General features: G+C 42.6%; 1 protein-coding gene across 1 annotated transcript; it reads right to left on the reverse strand.

Moving 5' to 3' along the window:
* Nucleotides 1-946: 946 nt before the first annotated feature.
* On the reverse strand, nt 947-22,761 carry MINAR1 (membrane integral NOTCH2 associated receptor 1). Its single transcript, XM_075897096.2, has 4 exons — nt 21,689-22,761; nt 12,397-14,733; nt 8,566-8,820; nt 947-3,466 (listed from the first exon to the last, which is right to left on the reverse strand). The coding sequence occupies exons 2-4, from the start codon at nt 14,680-14,682 to the stop codon at nt 3,269-3,271; spliced, it is 2,739 nt and encodes a 912-aa protein (XP_075753211.2). The 5' UTR covers nt 14,683-14,733; nt 21,689-22,761; the 3' UTR covers nt 947-3,268.
* Between the last annotated feature and the right edge of the window lie 289 nt (nt 22,762-23,050).

Below are 23,050 nucleotides of genomic sequence, written 5' to 3' on the forward strand. Positions count from 1 at the left end.
CAAAATTGCCTGCTGATGCAGTGTCATTATAACTGTGTTGGTCCCAGGACATTAGAAGAACAATATGGGTGAGGTAATATCTTTCATTGGACCAACATCTGTTGGTAACAGAGATGAGCTTTTGAGCTTACACAAAGTTCTTCTTCAAGTACTGATATGTAAGTATTTATAAGCTACAGGTACGCATTAATACTTACAAAAGACAATGTCTGCATACATGTACATGGGGAGCAGATACCAAAATGTTAATTATGGGATTGTTAAAATAGTTGATGATATGCCATCAGTCAGTCATGAAATAACCTATCAAATGAAATATTATTAGAGTCATATAGCTAATCTCCTATAAACCCTGGAAATTTTATGCAAAGGTGCTATTATTTTAAATTAATTTTTCATCATCTTTTGCCATCTTATTATTTCACAAGTGAGAAATCCATTAAAAATCCTGCCAAAAAGTATATAGAATGTTTAGTTATCTAGCATTGAGACATTCACACCATGGGAGCACCTTGCTGTCCCCGGGAAAAAAGGGAAAAGTGCCATTGTGATAAAATATTATTTATCTATTTCATTAAGACTTAGGACACTTGTGATGTTCACATTTATTTTGTGTTATATTTAAATGAACCAAAAGGCAACATTGTACAATAATTTTATAAAAGAAAATCAATTGTTACATGTTACATTAACCAAATGCCCCATTTAAAAAAAAAGAAAATCCTATAAACTTATTCAGGGACAGATCCTGTTCTCTCTCTCTCTCTCTCTCTCTCTCCTTACTCACATGCGTAATCCAGCTGACTTCAGCGGGACTCTTCTGCCTGAGTAAGGGGAGCAGGATTATCCCCTTCCCTCCCAAATATAATTTCCCTTACTTACAGTTTCATTTCATAATGTATATAACAATTTTATTTATAAGGCATAAATATGAAAAACAGCTCAATATGCTCATCATTATTTTAATTGAGTAACACTGTCTAGTACACGTTATTCAATTACACCAAGGATTACCATGTACCTATATTTTTAATTTTTGTAATACAAAAGTCTATCATATAGTATACAGTATATAATAGTCTGGTAACTGGTTCACAAAGTTGGCCACAATATTCTTGCAAGTTAGTATGGTCAAAATTTCACCTAATGTATATTCTCTATGTAGGACTGTACGGATCCATCCGCCATGAATTGCTGTACTTACAGAATCAGAAGCTGGGTAAAACCTGCTAGGGCTCATTGCATTATGTTAACTATTTTAAGACAGTAGGTCTTAGCCAGATTTGTAACAGTGCTGGTAATACAGATACAAATGCCTTGGTTTCTAAATTATCACTTTTTATAATATGAATCTCTAAAGGCTAGGTGACACCCAATGAAAAATGCAGCCTTCTGTTAACATTCTGCCTCCATCTCTGTAGCATCTTATTGCAAGGAGAAAGCTTGATATTAGAAAAGCACCTAAACCAGAAAATTTGGAAATGCACTCCTGCAAAATGCAGGATCCAAGATTAAGATTAGGGGCTGACCTTTATAGGATATACATGGATGTGACACCCAAGCATATATAAGAAGTTAATTGGCTTTTTTTTGCTGAAAGATCAATGATGGGTGATGGTGCTTCTCTGCAAATAAAACAGCTCATGAACAGTTCTCCAACAAGAAGAAAGACTGATGCAAATTTTAAATGGTATCTATGCTTCTCCTACCATTCACTTTTTCATTCTCTTTTATTCAAACACCAAAGGTAAAGGTGAGTGACTATCCACCAGCATTGAGCAATGTGAATGTAGCACATCTGCATAACCATGTTGGGAACTGTTTCTAAATAAATCAAAGTATCCTATTTCTGGGTACTCATTGTGAAAAGTTCCCTTTTTTTATATAGGAAGGGCAGGAGCACGTTACTTCCTGAAAAGATCTTTTAAAATTTCTCTATAGTCCTGTTTGACTCAAGATAAATATTGTATAAGTATTTGTTTTATTTAGGGATAACAAAAATAGTTAATAAGTTAAATAAACTACTTATGCTATAATTTGAGTCTTTGTTAACCTGTAGCCCAGATTCAGGCTAAAGCACTAAGTCAATGTTTCTAGCAGGACATGCTGACGGAGTGGACTGCTTGCTGTACAATTGAATCACAATGTTATTCTTTATATTCATTATTAATACTGAAGCTAAATAACCCCTATGTAGAATGTATTGCATTAATAGCAAGTTACCACTAGTGCTGAAAAACTGTGCCCTTAATATAAGTGCTCAGTAGCCTGCTATTTGGTAAGCACTGAAACTGTAAAGAAGGCATGTTGAAAATAACCTACATTGGTTACCTACTATATTGTGATTTCATGTTATGGATTAAAAATATCAAAATTAAACAATTCTATTAATCTACATTCTAAAAGGCACGAAGACTTGTGACAAAATTATAACTGTTCAGATTACATTCACAAGAACCATAACAGAGTAATAGGCATCACTTGGATTTGCTAGTTCACTTGGCTGGAAGGAGTGAAATCAAGACATTTTCACTGTCTGTGGCAGTAAAGAATGCCCTTCTGTCAGGGAGCTTTTGCCAGGTCTTTACAAATGTTATTCCTGTGTAAGACACTGAAACCCCTGTTGATTGCTTTAAAACATAATCTTTTTGGTCTGTAGCACATGGCACTTCACCTAAGTCCTCGATAATAAAACGGGTCTCAGGGCAAGACCAAGTAATAAAGAGCCCTCCTTGAATCTGAACATATGAATGAGTTCCTTTCATGATCACACAATGTGCTTTCTATCAAATGATCAAGGAATACATACAAAACAAATAAAATACATTCATGTTTGTTCACATTGCAGGGAGCTTTAATATTTTCATTGGCTCCCTAATGAAATGCATATAGAACATTCCCCTCTATACAGTGCAACAGAAAAGTATCCATATCTTCATTAAATGCCACATGGCTGAGACAACATTCCTCTTATGCCTGCATCCTCAGCGGTTTCCAATCTTGTAAAATGGTATATTGATTTTTAAAGGGGAAAAACCCCACTTCTAAAAATGCACCAGATTTGAATTGATCATAGCTCTGCCAGGTGTTTTGTTACTTAAAAGAATACTCTTAAAAATGTATCTTTGTCATTTACTCTAGTTGCCAGGATATCTCAGCACATTCTTCCCCAGCAAATGGTTACAATTTTGCCACAAGGTGTTTAAAAGACAGAATGAGATATCTGGAATTTATGTACACAGTTGGAATTTATGTGGCTGCCACGGAGTCATGATTTCATAGTACAAATGGGAACTACAATGACCAGGATAACGGTACAAGCTGCAGCCGCAATCAGGGCAGCTATTTTGCAGACCTTTGCTCTTCTGAACTCAGCTTCTTTGCGTTTTAATAAGGAATCATAGCCTGGAGTATAAATATCTTCCATCCAGTATTCTAAGTTGTTTGGATTTAAAGATTCTTGAGTCTAAAAGTCAAAAGGAAAACAAATTAATTCTCTGGGCTGTCTCAAAATAATTCAGACTGGACTGAAGCTTTCCAAAGTTGGTATGAATGTACTGTAGAAATAAAGTCAGGTTATGCTGCTGTCCCATTGTCACAATCTTTCCTGTTCCCAATTTCATGAACTCACTGAAACAGATAACATATTCACAAGTCAGAACAACACTGTTGCTCTAAAGTCTCTTGTTTATTACTGGCTTCCTGGAAACTTCGTTGGGTGTAAGCAAAACTTCTTTAATCCATTGATTAATGGAAGTGCTCATTAGTCCATTACCATTTGTGAGATTATTAAAACCTACTTTATGGGAAAATGTTTCTTAAGAAGCTCATAAAATCCGAGATAATGCTAACCTCATTGCTAGGACCTGCATGACATGAGAAGTCTCCTCATCTTCCTCATACAATTTGTTGCATGGTATTCTCTAGGGATGAATAATACATTGTACATAAGGGTCCAAGTATGATAGGAGGTTTTTGTGTGTGTTTATTTTAGAAAGACACATCCATCTTAATGTACCACACAGGGATGTTAAGATCTCACATTTTTCTCTTGTCCTTTAAAGCCAAATGATCCCCTTTACAGATAGAAACCCACAGAGAGTACCAAACCAAGACAAAAGTTACCACAGAAACTCCAGCATACAGAAATGTCTAGACTTAGGCTATCTATCATGGGAATCTTCAGAACCATGGCAAATCCTATCTATCTATATCTATATCTATATCTATATCTATATCTATATCTATATCTATATCTATATCTATATCTATATCTATATCTATATACTGCAACTGTCAGAGGAGAAATTTGATACAACTTTGATACAAATACATGGCTCTTCCATGCTATCATGCAGGGCAGAGTGCCTACCCTCCAGCTTTTACCTTTTCTGCTCAGTTACAGCCTCCAAAATTATGTAGATGCCCAACCGTACTTATGCTTGCTCAAGATTTCCACAGACTTGGTGGTGAGGGAAGGAGGAAAAATGGGCATGCCACATACATTCTACTCCCACACATCACAACTGCATGATCAGCATTCATGGATGCTTTTCTGTGCCCCAGTATGTGATCCTCAGAGCACAACCTGTATGTTTCATTGTCAGTGATATACTGTGTTCATTGCTGATGTTTTAATGGTTTGATTGCCGTTATGTTTCACACTATTCTAATAGTACCTTTACAAACTACTAGACTTTGCCACTGAACCATTCAGGGTCCATCTACACTACAAGCCCATACCAAGCCCATTCCAGCAGATTTGGATTCGCGGAGCTTGGGCTTCAGGGCTGTTTCTTTGCAACATAGATGCCCGGGCTTGGACTGTGGGTATCTGCTTGGACTGCAGCGTACACATGCTCAGAGTTTCTTCTAAATGCAATCTGATTAAAGGAAAAGGTGAGAGCTAGCACTGACTGGAACACAAAAAACAGGTTCGTGAAAAATTGCAAAATTCTGTGTTTCCATTTTGCAGGGTTCAGAATGGAACAATGGATATGGATATCGAGAGCCATATCCATATGGATATATTGTGTGTGTGTGTGTATGTAATGAACAAATCCGAATTTCTTTTTTCCCTTTCCTTTCCTTTTTGCCAGTGAGTGCAATGAAATGAATGATGTCCAGGTTTTTTGGTGGCACCAACTTAGTCATTTTTCTTTTTGCTATACTGTAATTTTCCAAAGTTGAGGAAGTTTTGCAAAGTTACAGAGTGGCAAAAGGAAAAAGGGAGAAGCCCTACACATTATTCCTTCTATAACACATAACCATAAAAAGGAATAAAGAGGGCAAAGGCAGGAAGGTGAAAACACAACACATTTCATCATTTGAAATTTAAACATTTGATGAAAAATCAAACAAAAATGAAAGCTTTTTATAAAAGTTTTAGATTTTGAAAAAGGCCTCTCTTGTTTGATAAATATATAAATAAATATATTATTTTCAAATTTCGAGTGTGATCACCATGGTATATTTGTACTCCATTATAGGCCTGATCCAAAGCTCACTGAATTTAATAGAAAGACTCAACCTAATCTCAGTGGACTTTGGATCAATCCGTTCATTGGCTAATTCAGGTATTGTAGCTAGTGTCTGGAAACTTTCTCCTCTCATTTACTTTATGCAGGGTACATCTACACTTGCACCCTAGTTCGAGCTAGGGATGCAAATGTAGGTGAACAAAATTGCTAATGAACTGGGGATTTAAATAGCCCACGCTTCATTAGCATGATCTCGCCGGCGCATTACGCCTTACTCCGCTCAACAGCTGTTCCGAAAGTGAAAGAGTCTCCGGGATGCGTTAGTTCGAACCAAACCACTTGGTTTGAACTAACGTTACTCCTCATTTTTTACTGTTGAGTGGAGTAACGCGCCAGCGAGATCATGCTAATGAAGGACGGGCTATTTAAATCCACGCTTCATTTGCAATTTTGGTCGCCTACATTTGCATCCCTAGCTTGAACTAGGGTGTAAGTGTAGACCTACCCTCAATGAGTTACTCGGTCTGTGGAAAAAGTGATTTTACAGCAGCTATAGCAACAATTAGACAATTAAAATCAAGTAACAGTTAACATTATTAATGGAGATCTATCTGTCAATGCCGCTCTGCCAAAAATCAGACTATTGGTGCAGTTTGAGTTTGTGTCGTTGCACATGCATACTATATTGCTCTGCTCTGCCTATTTCATTCTTCTTAACATGTAGGATATTGAAAAATGAATGTGGCTTCAGAAAGTAGGATTCTTGTCTATTCCTATAACCTGGCTCCTCATGAGGCTACCAGAGCAGTGGGATTGCATGTATACCAAACATATATTTCTCATTGTAGTCTGAAAACAATGTCTTGAGTGGTCACGCAAGTGAGGATATTAAAGAGTACTGAAGCCTTCATTTTATAGAGAGAAGAGGACTGACACATTTATAAGGCTCTAAAAGGCATGTTACACTAAAACAAAACTGTGCTGGATATTCAAGGCAACTAATTTTGGACCTACCAACCTTGATATTGACCTGTCACTGACCTTAAGAGGAGGAGGCACTAGGAAAAAAGCCCATTACTGTTAATCAGCTCTCCTTTCCATTTCATTGCCAGCCATAAGAATGTTCATTAGAACATAATGTATTTACATTCGGTTCTAATAAAGTCAGCCGCAGGGAAGAAAACACACATCAGTGTGTATTTGTTTCCTTACAATTGTCAGTAAGCTTCATTACCGGGTCTAGACATGGGCTTTGCAGGGCAGACAGAGTAATCTGACAGTTCTTTTTTGGAGATGGAGGAGCATGTTATTGCTATTGCAGCGTGGAAATACAAAGTACACGTGACTGTCAAAATATAGTGGCTGCTATCTCTGGTATGCTAAGATCACTTAATTAGCCTTAAAATAGCCAGAGACAGCTGGTAGACAACTCTCTTTGTATAGGGGAAACTCTCTGATTGCAGAGTAAGGTCCTATGCCAGTTGACACTGCCCCTCCCTCATCTGGCACATTTCAGGGATAATTTGGGGGTGAGTGTTTGGTGCTGGGGGAGTTCCACTGTGCCTGCCACTGCGAGCATAAAGCCTATTATGCCACTACTATGGCCAGTGGTGAAAATTTAGTGACCCTCTGCTGTTTTAAATTACACAGGGGCCAGGCAGCCAATGATCACAGAAACAAAAACAACTCCCCATGACCATCATTCTGTAAAATGAGAGCTGTCTAACTCTTGATGTCAGACTGTGTAAGGTACATGAAGTGGTGGCATTCTTAGCCCTCCATATGGGGAAGCAATCCACATTTTGGACTAAAAAATGTTTATCACATGCGTTTGACTCACATAAGAAGTCAGCTTGGATTTCATGAAATGGTCTGAATGGTATTTTATACATTTCTCTATGAAACTAGAGTTCAAACATTTTCTTGCTAATTACATTTCAGTCATTTTTAATGGGAGGTAGGATCAAAATTTGGAGCCAGATTTAGAATATCTCGAATTTTGAGAATTCTTAGTTCTGTAGTTTTGCTTCAGTCTGCTATGAAGTTAGGGATTATTTGCCTTGCGGATTTAGATTTCAAACACCCCCAGGATCTGAGAATGTTTAAATCCATGTTTAGATTTTGGACCCATGACCTTTAATAATTCACCCTGCTCTTTTTGGTTCATATACACAAGTCTAGAGTTCATGCCAGTAGTTCTCTAGCAAGATATATGATGCAGTCTTCATGCATCGCAGATATTGCTAGAGGACAAGAAGCAATGGGCTTAAATTGCAGCAAGGGAGGTTTAGATCGGACATTAGGAAAAACTTCCTAACTGTCAGGATGGTTAAACACAGGAATAAATTGCATAGGGAGACTGTGGAACCTCCAGCACTGGAGATATTTAAGAGCAGGTTAGATAGACCTCTGTCAGGGATGATGTAGATGGTGCTTGGTCCTGCCATGAGGGCAGAGGACTGGATTTGATGACCTCTGGAGGTCCCTTCCAGTCTAGTATTCTATTTTCATACTTCAGAAGCTATGACAATAATGTTCAATAGAAAAAGAGTTTTCAAATGTCTTTCTTAATTATTTTTAGTGAATGTCATGCTCGTGAAGGCTGGACTGACAGCCCTACATGCTTGTTCCCTGTGTACAATATGCACAGAACAAATACAATAGAAGCAGAAGCAACAGCAACTTCTCTGTTCCACTGTATCTTACTAATGCACATCAAAACTGACCTAGAATAACCAATATTTGGGGGATAAATGCTCAGTTCACTCTTTGTGTCCATTCATTCTTTAGCCCTTCTTGTGAGACTACTAATGAGGTTTGAATGGTGGTGACGGTGGTTTTATAGACAACTGTGAGGATTCCATCTGCTAGGAAATCGACAGAGGCCACCAACTATTTCAAAGGTCACAGAACAGTGGTTGAATGTTAACAGTTGTTCATCACCACTGACCTGGGGTGGATCTTGACCCAGCAATCTAAAAGTTGAAGGCTCAACTTCCTGAGCTATCCAAATCCCCCATTAAATAAACATTCTGGTAAAGATCCTTCACAACTGTGTCACTAAAACGAAACAAACAGGACTCACTTGTAGATCCAAAGCTGCAAGCTTGCCTTTCTCTCCTGAGTTCCTGGTATATTCTTCTATGGTCCATGATGGCTGGGTACGTTTAACTTCAGCCAGTTCTGTCAGCCTCATGTCTGTGTAGAGTGGGTTGCTTTTCATCTGTGACTTGAGTGATGCTGGGTAGGGATGAGGACTAAAGACTTGTTCAATCAAGAAAGCATCCTTTGGTTGTTTAGAGAGTCTATGTGGCTGTGGGATTTCATACTGCCTGTCTGCCTGCAATGAGGTTCAAAAGAATTTCAGAAAAGAATTAGGAATGTGGGGGTTACATATGAGAGGCGAGAGAGATTTTTTTCACCTCTACAGCTCAAGGCTGCCTAAGCCAGTGGCTTTCAAACTTTTTTTCTCATGACCCAGATGAAGAAAATTGGTGATGCCCGTACCTCAACATAATTTAACTATAGTGTGGGCTCTGGGGTGGGGCTGAGGATGAGAGCTTTAGCTCTGGGGGTAGGGCAGGGCTGGAGCAGGTGGGGAATTACCAGTCAGCAGTGCAGCAGGAGTACTAAGGCAGGCTTCCTACATACCCTGGCACTGCCAACTACACTGTGCCCCAGAAGCAGCCAGAACAGGTTCTAGCCAATGGGAGTGCGGAGCTAGTGCTCAGGGCAGGAGCAGTGCATGAAGCCATGTGTGCTCTCTTCTCTCCTGTTCCCCCCAAGAGCCAAGCCTGTTGTCGGCCACTTCTGGGGCACAGCACAGTCTGCAGTGTCAGGACAGAGAGGTAGCCTGCCTTAGCACCCCCACTGATCACCCTGAAGTAACAAGGTCCTGGAGGTTTTTCGCCTTCCTCTGTAGCATGGGGCACGGGTCACTTGCGGGAGGATTCTCTGCATCTTGGGGTCTTTGAACCATCCTTTCAAGGACTTCAATATCTGAGATATAGGTGAGAGGATTATTCTAGCAGTGGGTGGGTGAGATTTTGTGGCCTGCATTGTGCAGGGGGTAAGACTTTATGATCATAATGGTCTCTTCTGACCTTAAAGTCTATGCGTCTATGGCTGTGTCTACACTGGCAAGTTTTCCGGAAAATCATCTGATTTTCCGGAAAAACTTGCCAGCTGTCTACACTGGCCACTTGAATTTCTGGAAAAGCACTGACGATCTAATGTAAAATCATCAGTGCTTTTCCAGAAAAACTATGCTGCTCCCGTTCGGGCAAAAGTCTTTTTCCGAAAGACTTTTGCCTGAAAGGGTCAGTGTAGACAGCATAGTTCTGTTTTCCGCAAAAAAGCCCCGATCGCGAAAATGGCGATCGGGGCTTTTTTGCGGAAAAGCACGTCTAGATTGGCCACGGACGCTTTTCCGGAAAAAGTGCTTTTCCGGAAAAGCATCCTGCCAATCTAGACACGCTTTTTCGAAAATGCTTTTAACAGAAAACTTTTCCGTTAAAAGCATTTCTGGAAAATCATGCCAGTGTAGACGTAGCCTATGAGTCTATGGGTATGTCTACACTCCCCCGCTAGTTCAAACTAGCGGGGTAATGTAGGCATACCGCACTTGCAAATGAAGCCCGGGATTTGAATTTCCCGGGCTTCATTTGCATAAGCGGGGAGCCGCCATTTTTAAAACCCCGCTGGTTCGAACCCCGTGCAGCGCGGCTACACGGGGTTCGAACTAGGTAGTTCGAACTAGGATTCCTATTCCGAACTACCGGTACACCTCACAACCCAAGCTCCTGGAACTCCTCCTATATCCCAGTTCCCTGCCCCAGGTCACAACTGCCTCCTTCACCCAAACTCCCTCCCAGACCCCACACCTCCTCCTGCACGCCAATTCCTTATCCCAAGCTCCCTTCTGCACCCAACGTCCATACCAGACCCCCCACCTCCTCCATTAATAAGGAAGAATGTGGCCCTTGACTACTTTCCAAATTCTTGGAGTAGCTCCCCATCAAAAATTATTGCCCACCTCTGACTTACAGGCTAGATACATTTCTCTGGGATGCTTTTGCTGTAGAGAAGACCAGCTGGTTTGGAAAGTCTTTGGATTAGAGGGCTGTTTGAAAGAGCACACGCTTACCAAAGGAACTTTGCTCCCTGCACTGACTGAAAGGGAAGCAATGCTTTCTATACCAGAACAGTCACCTTTATACCAGACGTTCCACTAAACCACTCTCCATTCTCCCCAGTAAGTCTCTTACACGTACACCCCAATTGCTCCAATAATTTCTCCTTCACAAGCTATAGCAATGAGTTTCTGACTTCTGAAGAAATTTTGCAAAACCCAGCAGCCTTGTCTATTGGGCCCTAATCTCTGTTAAATACAAATTGCATAGGGGGAGGAGCCAAGATTTAAACTGAGCAGCAATCTGAGGGGCTACTGAACCGGTGATAGAATTCCCAAAGGTGGGAGTGATTAATTGTTAGGAGGAAGGAACTGAGTCCTACTGGGTAACTGCAAAGGAATTGCTGCATTGTTGCACTCTAGGCAATGGAGACTTAATATACAAGTTACACGATGTGTAAATGACTGTGAAAGTCAGAGGTAAAAGGAAACGTAATCAGTTTGTATCTTAGGGTATGTCTACACTACCACGCTAGTTCGAACTAGCGGGGTAATGTATGCATACCGCACTTGCTAATGAAGCCCGGGATTTGAATTTCCCGGGCTTCATTAGCATAAGCGGGGAGCCGCCATTTTTAAATCCCCGCTGCTTCGAACCCCGTGCAGCGCGGCTACACGGGGCTCGAACTAGGTAGTTCGGACTAGGTTCCTATTCCGAACTACCGTTACTCCTCGTGAAACGAGGTGTACCGGTAGTTCGGAATAGGCACCCTAGTCCGAACTACCTAGTTCGAGCCCCGTGTAGCCGCGCTGCACGGGATTCGAAGCAGCGGGGATTTAAAAATGGCGGCTCCCCGCTTATGCTAATGAAGCCCGGGAAATTCAAATCCCGGGCTTCATTAGCAAGTGCGGTATGCATACATTACCCCGCTAGTTCGAACTAGCGGGGTAGTGTAGACATACCCTTAGTGAACACATACTAAGACTTCTTCTTTGGAGAGTCATAGCAAGTCACATCTTTAGCTGGTTATCTTTTAAATATTTATTTTTGATCAAAGATACTAATGTAGGCTTTTTACTAGATCCCTTTTAAATAAGGGAGCATTTCAGATTATCACAATTCTCCTTATGCTCTTTTTCACTTATTTAATTATTCTGGGTTCTTATACACCCTGGATCATGATATAAATGGCATTCTCTTATGAAGCTGTCATTCAAATCCGTCTGTTTCTAAAGAGCTGGTTACCTTTGGGAACAGCTTGACCATTTCATACTGTGCTATTGCTAAAAAAGTATAAGTAAGAAATCATTTAGTTATGATAGCTATAAAGACTGGTGTAATACAGCAAGCAGAGTACAGGTTGAACCTCTCTAGTCCAGCATCCTTGGGACCTGATCAGTGCCAAACCAGAGAATTTGCCAAACCATGGCATTATTGTCATTATTGTCTAGAAGCATTACCAACACTTCCACTACTTACTGGGCTCTTAGAAGACATTTAGGGGTAAATTAGATCTAAATAACAGCACAGAATGCTAAGATCCAGGGTGATGGCTGTAAAAAACTTCATGGGACCATGGGAAACTTGGCCACACCCATGATAAGTGGACATCCAGCTAACTAAAATCATGCTGGACCATGGATGTTGCCCATAGCAGAGAGTGCCAGACTAGAGAGGATCAAACTGTACTATCAAACCCTGACACTTCATATAGCATCAAAGATAGTCATAACTAGAGTGGTTATTTTTTTAATGATTAATACATGCGTTTATATAGAAATTACCTCTTTGGATTTCCTGTGCCAGTCCTTATTTTCAACACCACCTCTGTCTTTCATCTCCTCTTCCGTCATGCCAGCCTGATTGGTATATGAGATAGCTCTCCAGTCTCGAGGAGAATTGGAAATACTTGCTATTTTAGATTCGGTGGCACTGTTCTCCTCTGTCAATGACCGTGAGGACCGCCTGGTAAATAAACTTTTTTTCAAGGCTTTTACCCGAAGACTTTCGCTGTTACTTCCACTGGCATCAGAACAGCACCAGTCAGGGTTGTTCTCCAACTTGCCACCGTGAGTAGTGTTGTGACACTGAAATATCCTTGGAGAGGTGCTCTCATCTGACTGAACCTCACTTGTCAGGGAATTAAGATCTATTTGTACACTAACCTTTTCTGGCTGCTGAATTTTTTGATCCAACTTGTTTAGTTTTCCCAGGACTTGGGAGATTTCTTCCCTGACGCCCGACAGAGATTCTAGTTTCTTTTCTATTTCACCAATCCTGAGAACTAACTTGCAGACACTAGTTTTTAGTTCATCCTCTGTGTTGTTGATATCAGACCTGAGCTTATTACTAGAATTCCCATTTGTTATTTTAGTTAAATTGTGCTCAGGTGAGCTTTCACAGTCAGATTTACGCACCTGAGAAAGTGATCCTGTGCTGTTATAACAGGAAGACTGCATAACTCCTGTAGAATCACAGATGCTCATGTCATCCAGAAACCGGAAAATGTCACTTATGTCATCGCTCACAATTTCAGAGTCATCATCTGATTGCTTTAGACAATGTCTCTCTCCATACTTAGTTTGGCCTGGAGTACACAACTCCTTGCATTTTTTGTGTTCCAACCCTTGTTGCTCTGTTTGTGTCCCAACGCTGGTTGTTTTGTCAATGCTTAGCAACTGAACAGAAGTACAGTTAATGCTTTTATCCCTAAACTTTTTGATTGGCTCATGTTTCTCCATGTCTACAATGGAGGGAATTTCCTTGGGCTTGTGTCCATTTTGTTTCACGGCATAGTTAGCCTGCATAATCTGTGTTTGATCCTTGGGACTGAGATAGGTTTGGTGCCTGTCTGTTGCAGGAAAACTTGGTGACTGATTGTTTGCACTCTGATATCGCTGCTTCTCTTCAGCTTGCTTCCTATTGAAAAAGGATCTTTCAAAATCAGGTACTTCCTCTGTGTTTAAGCTCCAGCTTTTTGCTGGCCACGCAGTTTGTTTACTTGGTTTTCCTGCCCATCTTTTTGTATCTTGGGACCCAAGTATAGTGGTTGGGCCAAAGTATGTAGAAGCTTGGAGATCATCTAAGCTTTCATGCTTTACTCGTCTTTTGTCTGGCATAGGAGAATAAACTGGGTTCAAGTACTGACTGCTGTATGGCATTTCAAAACTATGGTTGAAGAAACCCTGTTTGGGGGTTTCTTTCCTGTTCTGAGGCTCTCCATGTCCATCTTCTGGCTTTTTATTGGGTGGCATTAAATTTGGAGATATAGTGATAAGATTGTGGAAATCTTCCTTGAATATATTCCTTTTCTGTACACATGACTGCAACACAAATGGCTCATCATTAGAAATAAAAGTCTCCTTTATAGCTGCACCGATAGGTAATGAGTCCTGGTCAGAGATTGATTCATTCTCAATGTTCATTGGGAAATATGTGCTCTGCATTTCGCAGGGCGGAGAGTTGACAATGGAATAAGATGCTAGTGCCTGCAGTCTATCGAGTGAGGCAGCACGGCCTTTCATTTCCTTATTAACTCCAAGCAAAAAGTTAGGTTCTGAAGTAGGTACAAATTGTTGACAATCTTTACAATCCACCTTCCTGCATTTGGAAGATCTTCTAACTGAATAGCCCCTGTTAAACTCTCTGTCTCTCAGGTCACAATTAGTCACACAGTCCACTACGCTGCATATTTCCGTGTCAGATCTGCAGGACTCAACTGATTCTTTCTTCCTCATTTTTTGTCGTGCAACAGGGAGTTTTTCCTTGGCCACTCCCCCATTCATTTGTATGAGGTTGAATATTGTTACGATATCTGCCGCAACCATGATTTTCTTTGATTGCTGATTGTTTACAGTGCATCTCATTTTGTCTTTGAACAAAGTTGCTGGGAAATTAGGATCCAGGCAAGCAGTGTAAAAGAGCACACTTCGAAGCTTGGCCAGCTGGGACAAATCAAATCTTGCACACAGTGACTTGCAGAGATCCTGATAAGAAACGGTGTTTTGCTTGGTATCCAACTCTTCCAGAATTTTCACCAGGAAGATTGAGGATTCCTGGTTGGTCTCCATGCTTGATGTGTGTTAAGTTTTCTTATTTAGCCTGAAAACGGTACTCCAACTCTGCAGTACACACAACAGAAAAAAAAAAAAAGATGGTTAGTCACCTGAAGATCAAATCCAGGGCATTCTTTCAACCATGAACAAAATTTGACTAACCAGCCATGCAAATTTAGGGCTAGGTTGTGCAACCTGTCCTCAGCTTGGTGAGTACCTACACGTACTCCCAAAGGTTGGGCTCCTGGCCCTGTTGAAGTAAATGGGAGTTTTGTCATTGAAGTCGGTTGGACCAGGATTTCACCCGAAAAATCTCATTGACATCAATGGGTATGCTCTTTTGTGAACGGTCACCAACATGAGTAAAAGTTGAACAATCTATCCCTAAAATAGCAACACAAGCTACACAGAGATGAGAAAGCTGCTGACAGAAAATCATAACATATTTGATAATGGACTTTATCAACATGGCTTAAGAACCTGTAAGAGGCAGTTGAAAGGTTCAGATGTGACTATAATTCCAGTACTTCACTCTTAAACCAAAGACCAGACACCATGTTACCTGAAGCAAAGATGGTTCCACAACCTTAACCCAGCAACACTCAGGAAAACTCAGGTAAACAAGCTCTGACATGTTGGAAGGAACTATCTGGACAGTTTACTTGAGCAAATAATTCCTGACACTGAATTGTGTATTTTTATCAGCTCTTTTGGTGCTTTGCAGAAACGGGTTTTCCCACCTTTGAGACTCAATGACTATGAATTTAAGATTATACCATCACACTTGCAAACCTAGGAAAAGATCACTTCAGGAAAAAAAACATGGAATAACTTCAGAAAGGGGAAGAAATGGTTTAAAAATATATTCCCACTAAATCTTGAAATCCATCCAGGAAATGAGAGATGGCTGACTGCCAATCAGCTTAGATTTGAAGACTGGACTATTTCAAGGGTAGAGAATGTCCTTTATTGTGACATACTACTAGAGAAACATAGGGAATGGAGCCCCATTTGCCATCCCTAAATGGCAGGTGAGCAGTAGAGAGTGAAAAGGAAGTGGACACTTATATGGACAACCAGAATAACCAGAGTTATAGTAGATAAAACTTACAAGCATATTGGGAGGTATATGAAGCCTTGTGCTTTCAGGTCCTAAGCCAATTTCTAACTTAAAGGGGGAGCAGATTATTCTAAATCTGCCTACTCTTTGGTTTCATGCACCTTCTTCTGAATATTTTGTGCTGACATACCAGACTAGATGGACCATGGATGGGTCTGATCCAGTCTGGCAACTTCTATGTTTGGTCACTATCTTGTATTCTTATTTACAGGAACAGCAAAAATATTGATCCTTCCCCAAAGTGCTATAGTATTTCTCCATTCCCTCTCCTCTAGCCCATCCCTTAAAACTATTAACCATATAAACTGCTTTGTGCCTACCCAAATGGCAAAGCATCAAAGCTATGAAGTCAGGTTTGTGGTATTTTTCTGTTAAATTATCTATAAGAAAGTCATCTCCCAGTCAGAACTGTCAGGACTTTTGAGTGCTGCTCTGGAACATGAAATTCCTTTTCAGTATCGTAGCCTTTCATCTTGAACTATTACACACTACTGATTGCTATCAGCATCAGAAGCCAGGGTATGTCAGCATAAGTAGCAAATGCTGCAATGGCATCTTCCAAAGGAAGAGTCTACCAGATTGCCTTTATGAATCAAGTCTACATTCCAACTTGTTTGTTGATTTAATTATCACCTTCCAGCTGGCCCCATATGCTGAAAATAGGGCAGGTGCAATACATGTCAGCTGTCCTGCTGAATGTAAATCTTATTTTCAGAGACCAATAGGCCTCAGGATTCTCCCAGGCTTCTAATGTTTATATGTTTGCTTTTCTGAGCTGGGTGGCAAAGACCGACATTTTTATATTTCTCAGTGCTACAAGAAATATGCCAGGATCCATCTACAGCACAAATGAAGTGTGTTTGTGTGTGAGAGTGTGTGTGTGTGTGTGTGTGTAGGAATACCTGCATTTGCTTTCATTTAGCTGGTGTGGGTAACAATGGAAGTGAAGAAGTGGCAGTGTGGGTTATGTCATGGTCTAGCTATCCCGCAAGCTTGCCAGGGACATTGGGTTCCTGGCCCATGCTCAGGACCATACTGAGTGCTAGCTACAAGTGCACTTTCATATGGGTGCAGATGAACCCTTTTGGCTACAGGAGTACGTCCCTTTGCTCTTCATGAGTGTGTGCTCCATGGCAAAACCTCTTCAGCAACTCTTCTCTTTATTCCTCTGATGGGTCATCCTTAGAAAGTCAGACTTTTGTGAAGTGCTGTGCGGGGCCCAAAGAATTCACGTGGAGAGTTTATTTCACATGTAACAGTTGAGGTGAGGGGAGAGAAGGTAATCTCCAATGGAAAGCTGCCTTTTCAAGAGGCCATGAGGACACCTGGCGTTGAAAGTCAAATATGGCCACGCTGCAAATCCGCCATCGCTACCAAGAGACTTGAAATGTGCCATTTTCACCACCAACGCACAAAATGCCAGCACCTTCAAGAACTTTGCAGCATTTCTGAAGCATCATGTGGATATGTATTTTCACATTTAAATACACAGAATACACCCCCTGTTATGCTACTGCCTTGTCGCCATGCAGGCCCCTGCTACAGATTCATTTCCCTCCCAATGCATAAAAGTAGTGAGTTACTAATAATAAGGTGCTTGAAAGTCCCACTCTACTTACTCCTCTAGCCTTCTGAATATATCCCATATACTCTGTATTGACTGAGGCAAGGTATTCAGGGTAGAGATTTGTATATTTGTCGGGAGCTACACGGCACAAAGCTGGCACTTTATTATTATTAGAATAGCACCAAGGTACTGGTTTCCTCAATACAGATGACCAAAGCCAAAATTTGGTTCACCAACCCATCCTTCGGTACATACGCAAAGGCAGTGTATCCTAGTGCATACAGCAGCTGACTGGGCCCACAACACCTCTGTACTATTCCCCTCTTGGGTGATGTGGGGCAAGCCAATTTACCCCTGTAACGATAGTGGCTCATTTGTAAAGTGCTTTAGATAAACTGACAAAACGTACTGTAAGTAATGTGTTGTTAATAAAATCAAAGTTTGGCCTGGTTTTCATACCTCCACTGAGTTCTCAGTGCTTAGCACCTCTGATTATCCGGATACTTTTTGCAAGGTTAGTACAGATTAGCTTAGCTTTAGACATTCAAATAATAACATTCTGCCTAAAAGAGAGGTTGCAAAATCTGACTGAGGCTTTCCATAAATGTGCACTGTCTAGGAGCTAGAACATGTCCTCCTTACAGCCATATGAATAGCCTTCTAGCGTATTCTGGAACGATTTTTCATATAGTCTGAGATAATAAAATCAGGCAAAAGAATTTGGGAACAAACCACATCTCTATTTGGTGTTCATGTTTTAATAGCATGTTAGCTAATGTGTGGTCTTTGTTAAAGCAGAACCCACCAGTAACTGTGTGTAGCACCTAAGAGATATTTTTTTTGGAATGACACCCAGAAAGCTGTCAGATCCAAGTAACCAAGCATTTGTTCACATATTGTCTTAGTTGTTCATTCATTCTGTCTCAAGACAGAATGTAGAATACAATTGTATAATATATAATATGTATATCTTTATGTGTGTGTGTACTGTATAATTGTATAAGATAGACATGCAGCTATTTAAAGGATCCAAAATATGTATGAGAAGATATTTTAGACTGGTGCTCAAGGGTTATGAATCAGTTAAGCCTCTCTGGTGAATCTATGTGTATGGTGGGTCAAGAGGTAGATTGGTTTGGTAGTTTATTTTCTGTCATATGGCCTCTGACCAGATGGGCTACTTAACATTTAATCTTCTATTATTTGATCACATTAACTCTGGGAGAGTGACTTTGACCTAGAGAGCTTTCTCTCCTAAAAGTCAGTTTTCTCAACTCTAATAGCACAACTATCCCATTGTATAGATACATATAGTACCATATGGAACTATTGGTCAACGGGGGCTGAATCTCAGTATGTTAAGATGAGCTCCAGGCTTATCACAAATTAATCCTTTCTTACCCTACACAGAGAAGCACTGAACATTTCTCCCCTGTTAATGTGAGGAAAAGTGTAGCTCATTATTTTAAGTGTTGAAGGCAAATCTTTGAGTATTAACGTTCCATCTTCCATTCCCAAGACTACTTTCTATTCCACAGTGGGCGCAGTCTGCCTATTTTCTAGTTTTGTTGGGACTTAATTCCTCCATGTGATTTCTCTCCTCTGACTTCTGCCCTTCTGGGAAATCCGTATACATTGGTCTTTGTCCTTCCTATTAGAGGAGCCAGAATATATTTCTCTTCTTCCTCATCTCTCAAATAAGTACTCAAACTCAGATGTTGCTGACTTAACTACAATGGAAATTCAAAGTTTAAAGTTGATTGTTATACCAGAACCATTGCTGTTTCTACAACTATATTCAGCAGCACTTGCACATGTAAACAAATCTGCCCTCTGTTACGCCTGTAAAAGCCCATGTCCATTGTGTCAGTGCTTGACTGTGGCAGACACATCTCATATGAGGCTTGACATAGGGTCCCACCACTGTACTTTCATGAATAATTTTCAGATAGGAGGGTTCCTTAGCTGAGCCTGAATTATGCTCACTTACTGACAATCCAGACATTCTTTTCCAGCTATTTCCTTCCTTCTTATTTGTGTTCCTGACATTTGCTCTGCCCCTTTTCCACAATCCACAGCAGGTGCAGCTAATACACAGATGCAGTTGCTATAGTCATCATTTTCCTCTGCTTTTGATTTGCTGATAGAAAAACAGCCCTCTTTGATTTTGTATAGTGACTAATGGGCCACTCTATAATACTACTGCAGAGGTGATAGATCAATAGAAAGATAGAGGGAGTAATTGTTACAAAAATTCACACACATTGAGCTAGTTCCTGCAGTGCTGGAGAATATTAATTCAACCCCCACCCCTTCCCACTATGCTGTTTTACTGTTAGTCTGAACTCATAAATCTTCAGTTTGTCCAAGTGGTGCCGGATCTAACACATACTAGAAGGGCCTGCACCCAGAATGCTGAAGAGGAAAGTAAACTGGGTTTTTTTTTCCTCTTGTGCTCACAAACCCATCTTTGGTCACAGCTTTCAGAAACCTTACAGCACAAAGCACCTCAAGCTGCTTTTTCAGCTCCTACCCCTACACATGCTCTGGGGATCTGATACCTAGAAAACAGTACTACAACAGTTAGTTGCTCCTTTCCTCCATCCACTCACAAGACCAAGACCTGCTCACAACCAGCCTCTGACACATTGGTCTCATCTAGACTGTCACCTTGCGATTTCAGCAGCTAAGCTGACTCCCAACCATTCAGGACAGGTATGAAATTCTCTTCTGGAAGTGTGCTTAGCAGAGTGATTTTTATTCATTCCTCAAGATCCCTAAGGGGGGTGAAAGCCATACAGCCTGGGGAGAAGCTAAAGCTGTATTGCTTGGAGAGAGTTGTATTCACTAGCTTTTTTGACCAGAGTTTACTGCAATTCTGCATAAAATAAAACATGTTTGCGTAGACTACGATACACGGAGCATCCTCGCCACAAATCTAAGCTGGGGCTGGCTTTGTTTTGTTTTTTAGATGAGCTTGGAAAGAAGTTGCTGATTTCTTCACTCTGCTGTATGAAACAAGCCTTACAACCTACTCCATTTACAAACCTGGTTTCCCAAAGGAAGCAGATTGTGCTGTTTTTATGGATGTTGTACAACACTCGGCACTTAGTCAACCCCTGCAAAATTCAGCGCCTGCTGAAGCCTACCAGTGCATAAATTAAGTTTGAGCTTGCAAATATAGCCAGCATTTTCTCTTGGCTGTGTCACAGCTCAAGTTGAACAATGTTTGCCATTTGATACAGGATTTTCCTTATACAATAATGCTCAGCTTCACACTTACATTGCTCAGTTATGTAACTGAAACCCTGCGCTCAGTGTGACAAGGAAAAGTGCAAATTATCGTTAAAAAAATGGAATGAACTCCTTGATGTATGGCTGGTTGTGTTTATCATTCATCAATCATTGACAGCATCCACACATGTAGAATTACTGTCCTGTCAATAACAAATTAAAACTCCTCCAAGTTAATTTTTTTTCTGGTGATTTGCGCCCCCCAAGGCACCCTTGCAAACAGGGACAGACATGGAAATAGCCTATCAAGTTAAAAATGAGCCCCAGAACAATTCACACTGTCTGTGGCCCGTCTGGGTTTGGCTTGTACGTTTTGCAAGGCTCAGAGATGACAAGCCGACTTTGCACAAATTGGTTTGCAAGTCCAGTGACGTCCACTTCTCTAGCCCGGAGTCTAGTTCTTGTCCCTCTTCACACACACACCCACACACACACACAAAAATCCCCTTCTATTTCCAATCCTGAGCTCTCCTAGCTAGAGACAGGGGCACCTGGCAAAAGGCAGAGTGGTGGGAAGAATAATCCCGCCATGTGTCAATAGACTGATTTGTAACGGGTTCAAAGTGAAGTGGTCCCCAAAGTCAGCTTGAACACTGGGACTCTCTTTCCCTTACAAGGATGCCTAAAATGCTACAGGGACACCGCAGGGCTCCTCGGCTTGTTATTTAGACTAAGGGCTTCATAAGCCGTTGATCCCAAGCAGGAGAACGGAGGCGGGGGGATAAAAGTAGGCCCTGGGGGCTACCCCCTGAAACCTTCGCCCCCACTTGGAAACATCTCTCCTGCTCCAAGAAATGAGAGCTGGGTACCTCTCAGCTGGAAATAGCCGGGATCAGCCTGGCTGGGCAATATGGTGCTGGGGGTGGGGGGAGGGGCTCGGTCTTTGGGCCCCTTCTTCTTCCTGTCAAGTCGCTTTCCCCTCCATCCCCGGCAGATGATCCCCCCCCCCCCCCGTCCTGGCAGCACGCCCCATAGCGCCCAGGACGCCCCCCTCGGCCCCGCTCTGCCAAGCAGCCCCCGCCGGCCGGCGCCTCGCTTACCTTGAAGTTGCCACCTGTCTTTTGTTCGGGGGGGGGGGGGGTGTTTTCCGTTCACGTCAGGCTCGTCTGCTGCCGCAGAGACTTTCCAGCGGGGAGGAGGAGGAGGAGCAGCTTCAGCTGGGGGCCACCGCGGGGTCTCATGGTGCCAGGCTGAGATCGCCAAGGGGGCGGCGGGTTGGCACTGGGGGGGGGGGGACGCCCTGGCCAAGCCCCCAGCCCCGTGGACGGCGCTCCACTGCGGGCAGCTCCGGGCGCGGCGGCTGCCTTTGTGCGGAAGACGTCAGCGGCTCAGGACCGTCCCCAGCGAGCCGAGCCCGGGAGCCGGAGCATCGCAGGCAGGCAAGTGGGGAGACGCAGCTCCGCTTCCCTTCGCCGGAGAGCCGCCCCCTTCCCCCCTCCCCTTCACTCCCTCCCCCAGCTCAGCCCGGCGAGCGGGTCCGGGCTGGGGCAGAAACCCTCCGCCAAGGAAGCGCCCGGCTGAGCCGGAACAAAGCCGGCAGCGCCGCTGCTTGCTCCAGGGGATGCAGCGCCCTGGCTGCTGCCCGCACGGCGACCGACTGAGCCCCTGCCCGGGGCGCTTGTCCGCACAGACGCGCGCGCCCTGGCTCCCTTGCACGGTGCGGGGGGCTGGTGTGTGCGCGCGGGAATCCTCGTTAGTCTGGCTACACCCGGCTCCCTGGGCAGCCCCCCGGGAGCTGCAGCCAGCCGGGATGTCAGCGCGTGTCGTCAGCTCGTCCGGCGCCCGCCGCCCTCCTTGCGGGCACACGGGCTCCGGAGCCTGCTGGCAGCCCCTGGAGTTTTCATTGGCGCCCAGGATGCATGGAGGGGCTGGCACGTGACCGGCCGGATTCCGCCACCCATGTGCTGGGCCGGCGGAACGGATTCCCAAGTCGGCTCCTGGGCTTGAGGCCAGTGGAGCTCCCTGTACACCGCCCTGCTGGGGGCAGCCCCGCCGAAACCTCCGCAGCTGCCACCCAACGGCCTTTGGAAAAGTGCCACGAACCAGAGACAGTCACGGGGCTCTTGCTCCCCTGTCCACCAGGCTGTGCTGAACCAACAGAGAAAACCCCTCCCAAAGCGCAGTGACTTGCTACAGACCCGTGTCCTTTAGCACACCCGCCTCATCTTTGACGGTGAGTGCAGCTGCTCGCTTGGACCCAACTTTTGCTGGTTTCTCAAATCAGTGACTATAGCAAAAAAAAAAAAAAAAAAAAAAAATGAGTCAGCAGTGAATAGTTCCACTTCTAGGGCATCGGGAAGCAGACGGTGCATTTGCATTGTAAAGAACGACCTATTGTGGGGGCTCATTCACCCATCACTCACAGGGGTGGAAATTTCACTTAACTTCATTAATGTAAATCC

This window comes from Pelodiscus sinensis, chromosome 14, assembly GCF_052426305.1.
Source record: "Pelodiscus sinensis isolate ZL-2025 chromosome 14, ASM5242630v1, whole genome shotgun sequence".
Classification (NCBI taxonomy): Eukaryota; Metazoa; Chordata; order Testudines; family Trionychidae; genus Pelodiscus; species Pelodiscus sinensis.

Bases quoted from the DNA above. Each gene is read 5' to 3' on its own strand.
- MINAR1 (XM_075897096.2), bottom strand. From the start codon at position 14,682: ATGGAGACCAACCAGGAATCCTCAATCTTCCTGGTGAAAATTCTGGAA. The intron at 8,821-12,396 runs GTAATTTCTATA...ACCTCATTGCAG, and splicing joins GGCACAGGAAATCCAAAGAG to GCAGACAGGCAGTATGAAAT. The intron at 3,467-8,565 runs GTGAGTCCTGTT...TTTGACTTTTAG, and splicing joins TTGCAGCTTTGGATCTACAA to ACTCAAGAATCTTTAAATCC.